Raw genomic sequence first — 12,211 nt, 5'->3', positions numbered from 1 at the left:
GCTTGGGAAGCTATGCAAGTGCATTAACCACCAAAGATTGTAAATACAACCAAAACAAATTGACTTTCCAGATCTGTGTGCTATTAGTGAGTGGGTGGAATACATTAGCAAGGGGCACAGTATTCCGTTATCTGTGGTCGTATACGGAACGTTAAACACCAAGACAACGAGTTTTGAGTTTTAAAATGGCGCTACAAACGCGAGCATTTTTTGTTCAGTCCAGTGGTATGATTAATAACTTGCAGCCATAGAAGCTGTCAGCGTTTCGGTTTATAAAATAATGTTGAATAATGACTCTCCCAAATGTGTCAGTGGTTGCTCGTGGCGATGGCAGCTGTTGAAAACACAAACGGAACATGAAGGTGTCGGAACATAAAAGCCTTCAATCAATTTCAGTTTCTATCTATGCCAATCATTACTACGTAAGTTACTACGAGCAATCAAGGACCCATTCAGCTGAGGATCACTAGTTCTAACTCATTAGTGAAACTGAAACACCTGTTGCTCTGAAACGGTGGTGATCCTCTCCGAATTACATTTTTAAAGCTTGTTAACTTGTCTGGATGGCTGGTGGAAAACGCCACTTCAGTTGCCAACATGTGCGCGCAGGGACGCAGGAAGAAGGGGTGCTGAGGGGGCTGCAGCATTCACTACTCGCAGGGGGCTGTGACTGCAAGACAAAAACGTTTACTCAGCAATTCTAAATCTATAATACTTTTTCTTCTCTCGGTCCTGCTCCTCTGTCTGTTTCATCTTGGATCTATAATATTCTCTAAACTATATTACATTAAAGTCATTTAGCAGACGCTTTTATCCAAAGCGACTTACAATTCAGATTCTATCACATTCATACACCGTAGGCACAGCTACGGGAGCACATTTTGGGTTAAGTCTCTTGCTCAAGGACACATTGACATGCGACTAGCGGAGCCGGGGATCAAATCGCCGATCCTCTGGTCGAAGGACGGCCCTGCTCTCCACTTAGCCACGGTATATATTATGAGTGTTAAATTCTATACTATATTGTAGCCGATATACTCTGAAGAATAGTGTCACTTTTGTAGCAACGTGTAGTCGCAGAAGAGAGAGAAAGAGGATCACAGAGACACACTGCTGCCTGAAGTATTCCTATAATATTTCAAATTTAAAGTTGTCCGTTTGTTAATTCATATAAAAATAGAACGCTGTATTTCTTCAACCATTAGCGCATGTGTAAAACATTCTAAAATGGGAGCAAAATGTTGTTGGTCATTCAAACTAATACAAAAAAAAAGTCATTTTATAGACTTTGTCTGAGCACCACCAATTGACTAACTTCCAGTGTCCCTGTCCTCATGCATATTGTTTGATGACGGTGGCCTAGATACCTTCAAACACGCATTTGGACTTAATAAAACCAATAACAAGATATGCCTAAAAAAAAACAGATCAAACGATCTGAATGTTTAGCATCGTATTTTCCAAAGATAGACTATTTTAAAGAGGAAATGTTCTACTACAAATATTATCACATAGTAAAGGAATATCATCAGAAGATTTGACTAACAACATTTTATAATGAATTATACTCAAATGTGTTTAAAATCAAACTTAAAAGTGCTAAATGCTAAATTCCGAGCATATCAATCGCGTCCACACGGCTCTCGCCGTGGTGATGGCTGAGTCGGTGACTTACAGCTAACAGTGTTAACCTGGGGGGGGGGGGACAGGAGGACAGACATGGCGCTTCTGCCATAACATCGTTGGTCAGGACGGCGTTGTCAACTGTAACTGCTGTATGAGCGTAGTGCAGAGTAGCGGCAGGAGCTAGCCAGTGGCACACACATTCACTAAAAGACATGCACGGCCAGCCTGGCTATGCAAAGAAAATTAACAAATGAATAAATGAATAGAGGACCTTTAATTTATGATGTGAAATCAGTGGTGTTATATCCCAGGGATGTAATAATTTAGGATCACAGGAAATCCTATAACCCATGGGCAGTTTGTTTTTCAAAGCATATGCTAAAAATGTCTGCCTCCTGGTAACTGGACTGGACTGGACAGTGTGAGCCTTCAAACAAAAACTATGAGCAAAAACAGGCTAAAATGCTACATAGACCAGAGATGGGGGATTATTGTCTGATTGTTCGTCACTGCAAGTGACCCCATCACGCTAGATGTAGACATTTGAATTATTGTTATCCTAATGACTGACGAGGCTTTTAAAACGTGTTTCAGAAACATAAAAAGACAAGAAAGAATCTTTAAATCAGACGCAAACAAAGAGGTTTTAATCCGTCACCAAAACCCAACACACATCAACACCAAACTTTCCCAGAAGTTAACCACACCATGGTTCATATAGGACCAACTATAAAATCTTTGCTGCATCTAAGTTTGTGTTTTTCAGCTGGTAATTGGTGGTGGTGCCGTGCTGTGACTGTGCACTTTTCTGCCAACCACAGAAGAGCCACTTAGTTCTTTTTATGGGCTTCAGGCACACACTAATGTGATGGGTGTTAAAAAGCCACAGGTTCTCAACTGTTGGAGAATTTACAGCCACACCACATTCAATTTCATGGGTCAAGGGCATCCACAGTGGGGCCATCAAGTCTACTGCTTTTATTTTTAATCACTTGTCAACGATTCCCACATTTACAGAAATTCACGGGGCAAATAGGTCGAGGCTGCTATGCTCCATGAAAATCTGCTTTCAAGGAATATCTGCTTCAGCTGCAAGCCTGTAGATCATGTGATGTTTTCAGGCTTTGAGAGAATCAAACCTAGAAATAAACACTGTTTATTTTTTAAATAAATATGCCATTAACATTCTGAAACCTTTTTGAAAGTTGGGTTTTCCTTCATATCAATAAATGTCAAGCCTATGCTCAGACAGTCTCCTGGATATATACACAGAGGCGTAATTCTTGAAAGTCTTGCTTGACGCGTGGACGTCACTCGACTGAGCTCCTTGTAAAATCAATTGTGCGCAGTAATCTGTAAAAATGTACCATAAATGTTATTACTGAGATGTCAAAACTTATCCCGGCCTCTTGACACATACCTGATACTACTCTACATCCGTCTGTGTTAAGAGCATAGGCATATTATCGAGAGACAGGAGGTTTCCATGACCTGCCCCCACCTTAGTCTCCTTGGAGGAACATCTATTCTTCATCACTGTCAACCCTCTGTCCCCAGAGATGCGATGCTTTGCTGCCTTGGACCTTGGATGGCTTTGGGCCACATTTTTTGCTCGTCACTTAACCCCTCCTCGCAAACAAACACTGACATTGAGGAATTTTGTAAACATATCTGGAGTGAACACCAAATTTGTCCTGTCTCCAAACGTCCAGTAGCTTTACAAAGTCATTAATCATATGATAGTTTCCCAGAGGTGACTGTCAGTCTCGAGGTAGGAATGGTGATTCCTCATCCCTAAGTGAAAAAGCAAGCGGAGTGCAGACGGAAAGGATAAATCACTCGAGAAGTGAAGACAGCTAGCATTCAGCAGCTGGCCATCTGGCCCTTATCGTGTCCCAGACTGGTTGATTTTATTGCTTTTCATTGCTTTCCGTGGACCCAAGAGGGATCTTCACAAACAACCTGTCAGTCTGGCTTGAGGTGATCATCCTCTGCTGGTTGGCTACATGATTACAATGTGCATCTTGAACATCATGCCTTCATAACATAAAGTGGCTTACCAGTGGCACGTTGTTTCAGTCAGATTGGACATTGGACTCCCAGTACTGTGTGCAATTCCAAAACAAAACATTAATTCAAATTTTCTCTAAGTTGCCACATAAAACTGTTTTTAACAAACTTGAACTTGATTGTACCTCCGCTTGTAACACATGGGGGAAAATCTGGTGTTGGTTCAAATGGTTGTTTCTCAAACTTTAATTCTGGATGATCGATATCTCTGAATAGTCTATAATGTAATGATGTTACAAGCCTGGTAGTGGGGGAAAAATGTAATTTTGGAGCAAAAAGGATTCTTGTTTTATTTTATATAAGTTCTACATAATATCTTTAAAACCTCAAACCCCCATTACAGAAACATGTCGGGTCACTGACCAGCCCATAATCAACGAGGGTGAAGATGAAAGATAATGATTGAAAGGAGTGGAAAAAAACATGATCAAATTGATATTGTTGAAGAATGCCCCATGTTATCCGTTAACCCTTAGAAACCCACACAGACGTGTTTTTTAAGGGGGATCTTTAGGGGGAAATAGCAGGTCAACAGTATATGTCACATACATCATCTAAAAGCTGGGAACCTGAAGATTAGTATGAGATGCAGATGCATCTCAGCAGTGTATGCCAAGTCTAGTGTATGTTCTAGTCATGAATCAGAAAGAAAAAATCATTAATTCATCAAAATAAATTGTGAAAGTGTACATGGTCTTAGAACATTATGATGGTCATTCTCATGCTCTATTGTGTCTCTTTAAGTGCCGCAGCAATTTCTGGGTTAAAACCATTTGTTACACAGATTTGGTGCTAAATTTAACAATATTTTACCACTCTAGAGTTGATTTTTAATTTTTTTTTAAATGATCAGAAATCCCTCCAAAATACCACATTAAGACAAAGACCTTTAGTTTGTGGTTATATAAAGATATATGAAGCTGTGATTATCCAAGAGGTCATAACAGGTCATTTTATAGAGTGATGTCTAGTTTTAAACAATGAAATGGCTACTATGAGGACTAACATCATCACACATGAATACAATTGGGCTCATTGGAGCCACAAGAGTCTCTGCTTTCCAGTCATACATATATCAACTAATTCCAAGACTGTTTAGTTTAGAAATATTGAAATACACCTAAAATAACACATTTATACTGCATAGAATAGGCCGCATGTTTTTTTTCTCACCCCAAAATTTATGGGATTATAATAGAATGGGCATGTCTGTAGAGGGGGAGACGTGTGTATAAAACCCATTTCATTCACATCTCCTTCGCCAGAATTTGTCACGTTATTTTTCCTGACACGCTACTATCACAGCCCGCTACAGCCGCTGAAAGACACTAATAGCTGCGATCCCGCGGGTTTCAGAGGATGCCATATATCACCATTTGAGAAGCTTAAGTTATTGAGTTTTGTTCTTGTTGGGGGGGGGTGCAATACAAGTATTTCAGTGCATTATTCCTTATAATTAGTTATAATTCATGATGTCATCCAACCTTGCAGACACATTTGCTTCAGTCTCTTGATCTGTCGTCAGTCTTGAACCGTGTTGTTGTCGAGGACGATCTCTGCCGCAGAGCGATCTGTCAGCAACACTTCTCCAGATGATTTGCACATCTGTTAAAGGCTCCAAATGTTTTGGGATGCACCTGGCAAGCCCCTTTTCTCTCCCAACCGGTTGTCCATGGCCCTGCACCACGGCCAGGTCAGGGTATCCCCTCCTTTATCCAGATGTGGGGGAAATCTGTAGGCCTATAGAGATGTTGCTCTTTAAAGCCAACTCATTATATCTATGATGGCTTCTATGGAATAATGGAAACATGGTGAGGAAAAGCTTTATTGTTTTAGTCTCTGAGCAGGTCATAGGTACAATGTTTATTAAAATATTTTTAAAATGGACTTTCAGGTCCACTGTAATGGATAACCGCATCCCAACAGACTCTCAACGGCTCAGTTGATAACTCCTGGAGAACAAGTACACTGCAGCAACTTTGTCCTTCACTTTTCTCCTCTCTTCACCCAGCTAAGTTTTCTATTCTGGTCCTTTGACCATGATCTCTAGAGTCAAGTTCAACTCCTCTCCATCCATACATCGCACATTCCTGGAAAGGCCTCGTAGTGAAAGCTCTCTGGAATAGCTGCAACCATCTGTTTGTGTCTTGACCTGCGCACATTGACCTTCTCTAGAGACCTATTAGACCGTCCTGAAATAAACTCTGGGCACCGCGTCTCTTGTGTTCTGCTTACTCACACAAATGTGTAGATTAACATGCGTTAGATAGCAAGGCCGGTCGGTGTGGTCCAAACTCAATGAGATAATACGGACTGCCATGAAACATTCTTGTTTGACAGAGGATGAATACTGGTGTCTTTAGTGATGCCCTGGCTTTTCATCTAGCACCACTATGAGTCTGACATATTATGTTTGCGGTCAAATGACTAGTCGACCGTTGGGTGGATTGCCGTGACGTTTGGGACAGATATCCATATTTCCCAGGGGATAAAGTCAAATTACTCTGTGATCGACTGAAGAAACATGTTGACAGTAAGTTTTGTGTATTCCCCTTTTTCTGGAAAGAGTTGTTTTGAATGTATATTTTTAAAGCTTTGAGCACCAGAATTCCAAAAAGATGCAAAAATAAAAACAAAACTGGGACCAGAATACTCAAACGGTAAATAGGAAAATATGATTTCTTTGACTTCAAATCAACTTTGTGTTCAAAAGGTGCCAAAGTTTTGTTTCTTAGTATTCAATAACCAAAGCCTGTTTTCATATTATTATCAAACCTTATTAAGCAGCTATATCACGCACCAACAGGAATCCTGTCCAATAACGGGGTCTCCAGCTGCCTTGGACTTCTCCTTTACCCCTCCAACATCCTTCTTCCCGTTCTCTCACTCTCACTTCCTCACCTGTCAGAGGTGGAATGTCGCTGGCGAATGCAGTCCTCCAGGGTCTGACTCTTGACAGATGTAGCGACGCTCAGTGAAAAAGTTTCCCAGCTCCCGTTCGCAAAGACGCTTGAAACAAGCAGACGGCAGCAATTAGTGCAGGACAGAACTGGATGAAATGATGCACCTGAGCATGATAAACAGGAATCAGAGCCGCTCTTACCGGCGCAAGCTGTTTACGGCTGTACCTTTTAGCTGAAGTGAAAAGTACGATGAGGCTCACCACGGTCATACTTGTTTGATTCTAGCTCTTCTAATTTCCAGCTATACCTTTCATGTTTACTATCTGAAGAGGCAGAAATGCCTCAAACTGGGGGTTGATACACAGCTGTACCATCTAAATGTGAAGACACAAAGATGTGTAAAGTTGAAACTTTGCAGCAGAAATCTATGAAAACCATTTCAACAGACATTTATACTGATACCACTTACTGCTTTTAAATCTAAAATGAAAGAAATAGAGGCAGGTTCCCAAAAATGTCAATGTCAGGTCTCCCTTGAAAAAGAGATTTTTAATCTCAATGGGACTCACCTGGTTAAATAAAGGTTAAATAAATAAAATGAAAATATACATGGGACCTGGGAGCAATGGTATTTTCATACTCATACATATTTTCTCAAGTCTCAAGACACGCTTTATTAGTAACAATGTGAAAATACAGAGTTGGAAACTGTTGAAGAGTATTAGATTCATAAAAATTGCATGCCCATGTCGAACTGCAGATGGAGATATCACAGTACTGCCCTGTGCTTTTGAATCAGCAATCATTTATAAAACTCAAATTTGAATTTGGTATTTTACATTAACTTATCTCTTGTTAAGTGTTGTTGAGTGTTCTCTTGTTTACAGATCTTTTCAGACATCCCCCACCCCCTCGCCACCAGCAAATAGAATCTAAAATCCTTCCCCCCAGGGAGAAGAAGTTCTGTGGATCCACTCTGCCCGTCTGCTCTCTGCTGCTGCTGCCGATCGTCATGGCAGCTTTCCAGCTCTCAGCAGGAAAGGAAGTGGCTCTCGGGGGCAGTGCTCAATTCGCCCTCTACTGGGCGGAAGTCAAGCCTCAATGAGGCCGTCAGTCGGATAGGTCATGCTGTCAGAGCGCACCAGAGTTCACATCCTCTCATTAGACAGCAAAACTTTCAACATCCCTTCATTGGAAGAAAAAAAAAAGAAAAAAGAAGCTAAGTCAGGGAAATTGGGCTGAATTACGCTCACAATAAAACAGGCTTATGGTGATGGGATTGTGCAAGTGTAGTCAGGTAGACTGTGTGCGTGTTGTCATTACTTTTCTCCATGCACACACACACACACACACACACACACACACACACACACACACCAATGCACCCAGTGCACGTACTCACACGTAATCAGTTTACACCATTTGTTGAAGGCATAAATATTCTCAGCTGCTGAAGTGTGAAATGGTGCTAATATGTTCAGGTTCAGGTCATGGTGGTGTTACTCATACTGAAACATCAAGCTCGGACATGATCTGAGTCAGCAGAATGACACTAAGTCATCTCTGAAGCCACCGATACTGTTTTATGGTTGCAGGGGATAATTTCATATTATGTTTGATTTGGGAAATTGAATGCAAGAAGACATTGTGTCCCCCACGTATTCCAGGAATTTACATGAATCTGAATCGCAACTAAATATAGCTTAAATGCAACAGTATAGAATCAGATTCATAGGAAATGAGCATACTTGCTTTGTGAAGTGCAGTTGGTAGGACATGCTGTCAGAATACAAAATCCTCAAAGAAACAAAACTCAACAAACAAGCTAGAAACTTTATTTGTTAAAACAAGTATATAGAGTTGCTGCAGTACATCTTGCTAGGTTGTGGTTTTATACATTTACCAACAGGTGGTTTAGAAAGGCAACTCCTCATGGAAACAATGGCATATGTATACAATACAAATTAGCAAACATATCAAAATCAGTTTTTACAACTTTTGTAGCAACCAATTCCTTCTATTGGTGTGCCATAGTGCAAACTGTTGTTTGTCGACAGAGTGATCTCAACATTCATACAATCTCGACAATCCATTTTCTCTGTCTTAAACACATTTTTTTTTTTTTTTCATTTGTAGGCTGCATTCACTGTGCCTTCAGTTCAAGTCCTTCTGTCCAGTCATGTGAATGTACAATCAGAATAATTCAAGTGTATCGGGCAGGGTCCAGGGTCAGGCTGTTTTGTTGGATAGTGAAGATTATGTCTGAGCAAGAGTGCTCCTCGGTCGGGTATGTTGCTGCATGTATGTGTGGTAGAGTACATGAAAACATGTCAGGACCTAAAGTGGTACTTCACCCTGATGGAAACAGTTTTGTGTCAATAGGATCTCAGGAGTGACCAACCACAACGGCATCACCTCTGTTTAGAATTGCGTTAGATTTTTCAAGATAATGATGCAGTTCAAATAATATGGGAGTGATTAAGGGTTTGCCGCGTGACCAGTTTTCATCTTTTTTAATCGACTTCTATGACCCTATGTGCACTAAAACACGTTCTGCCAGTGAGAAATATCACTCTTATGAGTCTCCAGTTGTGTTTTTCCAAGCCCTTGCAAAAAGTCCATGAGGATTCCTGGTTTCACTCTGACAACATAACTTGAAAAATGATTATCACAAACACATATCTTAGCAAAAAAGTGTAATAGCTTTTATGTTGGCTACAAGTGAAGTGGAGTGGAGTAGACGGCGTACGAGTATAATCTGTCGGCATGTGTGTATAAATGGACAGCACAGAACAGATACAGGGGGAAAAAACAGTTTTTGGATAACTTTGATCATTTCTGTCTACATTCCCTCCACGGTCCGGCATGTGTGTGAGTATGTGTATGTTTCTGCATCCATCTGACTTCAAGCCTCTATGGCTAAGATTTCACTGGAGGAAAGAAAAGTAAGAGCTATGCCGGGTTGTGATAGCGCTGCCCTGCGTGAAGGTCGGGCTGTTTGTGGCCTCTACTCTGGTTCTACTGCACCGTGTTCTGCAGGAAAGCATTGGAACTGGTGGACTGGTTGTGTTAAAAAGTTTGAAGTTGGAGGACGGATGAAGCCACAGCCCTTCCGGCCTCCCCTCTCCCTCTCGCCACGGTCTCCCCGTCCCAACTCAAGAGCATCCACAGCGGTCCACCACCATGGAAGGGATCTTGCCGTAGATGATCTGCTCTTTTCGGTTAAAGTAGAGCATGTTGATGGGCGACATCTTGGTGGGAGTGCAGCAGGGGCCGGCGCTCCCTCTGGGGTTGGCCTTGTTCACCAGGTGGGTGTGCGGATACTTCTGCAAGTGCATGTACTCACACTCCCCGGAGCAATAGTTGGCCTTGTAGCGCTTTGGAGCAATAATCCAGTCCCAGCCAAAGTCTTCAAAGTCCACAGTGAGCGGGTAACGGCAGCACCGGGACTCTAGAGAGTTCTCGTCACAGTCCAGGCCCGAGTCTCTCCTGGCACGCCTGGGGCCCTCTGAGATCTTCACCTCCATGAACGGTTGCTGCAACGACAAAGCGCGTGTGAATACTTTGAAAATAGCTAGTTTGCAAAAGGAGGCAGATGACAGCATTCTTCCTGCATCTTTTAATCTGGTGCCCTCGACCCTTTGGCAGCTGGTTCTCAAACATGGCCCGATAATATTATGAAACTTTGAGTTTTAAAGAAATTAAATCATCTGACGGTTGGTTAACCACAGCCGTCTAGGTATTCTAATTGCCTGAGAGCCCGTGCCAGTAGTTGAGCCGTACGATAAGTGTTTGTCATTGATAGCAGCAGTGTGTGTGTGTGTGTGTGTGTGTGTGCCGGCAATTACTCTGATTTGCACATTCATACAGGATACTTTAAGGAATGTGGGGCAGGTGACTTTTATGTAATCAAGCGATAAGATTTGAGGTTATTGTGGACTGGGCATTTGTCCCAATGCAGGTGTGCGCCTGCATGGAGTCTGTGTTGATTAACAGCTTTCAAAAGTCTTAAATCTTGATTCCCTCTTCCAGCAGTGAAATGCATGAATGTTTAACCACTCTGCAATGACTCTGCAAAGCCTCTCTGCACAGCCCAAAGTTAAAACCTCTGGAATGGCACAACAGAGAAACCAAAATGCACTGGACTTTTAGAAATTATTTTTGTTTCATGCAGGATGGTCCATTTATTGTAATAATAATCATCATATTGATTAGGACAGATAAAATGGGCTAATTAAGCTGCTGTAGCAGTAAACAGCTCTGCCCCCATGCCGCCAACACTATTCACTTTAACGGATGAGACAAACTGCTAGCGATCACTTGTATACAAAACGTTATCATGAGGTTTCAGTTAAATGTAAAATAGTGGTTCATCTCACCAGTCCGTCCTCTCCGGGCTCTGCGGAGGTCACGGCCAAGTCATTTCCCCTCGAATCGAAGGCGTTAATCTCGATGCCCCAGTTGGTCTCCGGCTGCTGCAGCCACACAGCCAACACTTGTTTGACGTCTATACTTTGCCACGAGCTGACCCCGGCATTCACGTCGATCTTCAGGGAGCGGATGCGTATGTGCCTGCTCCCGTCTGTGACCGGCATCAGGCGGGATATTTGCAGGAACACTGTGGTCGCCTCGTCCGACGGGCGCAGATTCACCCAGAGCTGAGCCCGGACTATGCGATTGGGTTGAAACTTTTGAGTAAAAGAGAAAAAGCAGCACGTTGGTTCCCCGTCCGCTTGGACGATGGACTCGGCTGGAGAGACACAAGAGAGAGAGAGAAAGGGGCTAATGACCATGTGCAGTTGAAATTCACATAAAGAAATAAACTGGTGTAAAGAAACATCTCTGACACGCCGTTTGAACTCTGAAAGTGGGCTAATAAAGTTTAGAAAAGCCTACAGTCTGTGCGCGTAATGACCGCGCACGCTGTCTTCCAAACTCCCTTGACCTATTTTTTTTGCAGTTTTAAATATTGGTACTGCTGGTATATCCACATGTCCTATATAAAAACCTGGTAAAGTTACGTGTTGTCAAAATAAATACTATTGATAGCGTATTTCGTGCGCTCTGTCCCGTGCGTAAAAAAAAAACTATTTTGGAGACGTCTGACCACGTCCTTGTCATAATGCGAAAAACAAAGCAAAATAAAGACTTACGTGCAGTGGCCATCATCATTATTGTCTCCGTGATGGCATGCTCATCGTCCGCCTCCATAACCACATCCTTGTTGTCATCTCCCAGCACGTCGTACTGGTCGAGAAGCTGCTGCAGCGGCGGCGCTTTGGGCAGGAGCTGCTTCACAATATCTCGGCTGATATTGGGAGCTTCTTTCATCCGCAGTTTGCTCAAAATCTGAGATTTGATCGCGTTTAATCGCATGGTTTTAATCTGCTGCCGGACCTCGCAGGTAGCGCACTGCTCCGTGTCCTCTGGGCTGGTGACGGAGGGCTGCTGGTGCGTCTCTTGGTCGCTCAAAACTACTGGACCCAAAGCAATCAGCAAGCTAAGATACAGCACAGTCTGAGACAGATGCATTGTCTCTAAGGTGTGCAGTTTGGTTTAAAAAGATCCCTTGGTTTGTGCTGGACCTATTGCGCGACTGGACTGGGTTTGGA

The 12,211-nt window shown here is 42.4% G+C and overlaps 1 protein-coding gene across 1 annotated transcript; it reads right to left on the bottom strand.

Moving 5' to 3' along the window:
• Positions 1–8,468: 8,468 nt before the first annotated feature.
• mstnb (myostatin b) lies at positions 8,469–12,211 on the bottom strand. Its single transcript, XM_031875020.1, has 3 exons — positions 11,753–12,211; positions 10,979–11,349; positions 8,469–10,135 (listed from the first exon to the last, which is right to left on the bottom strand). Exons 1-3 carry the CDS (start codon positions 12,129–12,131, stop codon positions 9,755–9,757), a joined length of 1,131 nt encoding a protein of 376 aa, XP_031730880.1. The 5' UTR covers positions 12,132–12,211; the 3' UTR covers positions 8,469–9,754.

Source organism: Anarrhichthys ocellatus, unplaced genomic scaffold (genome assembly GCF_004355925.1).
Source record: "Anarrhichthys ocellatus isolate YVR2014 unplaced genomic scaffold, GSC_Weel_1.0 scaffold86, whole genome shotgun sequence".
In the NCBI taxonomy this organism is placed as follows: domain Eukaryota; kingdom Metazoa; phylum Chordata; class Actinopteri; order Perciformes; family Anarhichadidae; genus Anarrhichthys; species Anarrhichthys ocellatus.
Note: the sequence above shows the minus strand (reverse complement) of the source record. Positions and strands in the feature narration are given on the sequence as shown.

Coding starts and splice junctions, on each gene's coding strand:
- mstnb (XM_031875020.1), bottom strand. CDS start 12,131: ATGCATCTGTCTCAGACTGTGCTGTATCTTAGCTTGCTGATTGCTTTG. Junction 11,350..11,752: donor AATGATGATGGCCACTGCAC/GTAAGTCTTTAT, acceptor GTGTCTCTCCAG/CCGAGTCCATCGTCCAAGCG. Junction 10,136..10,978: donor AGCCCGGAGAGGACGGACTG/GTGAGATGAACC, acceptor TTGTCGTTGCAG/CAACCGTTCATGGAGGTGAA.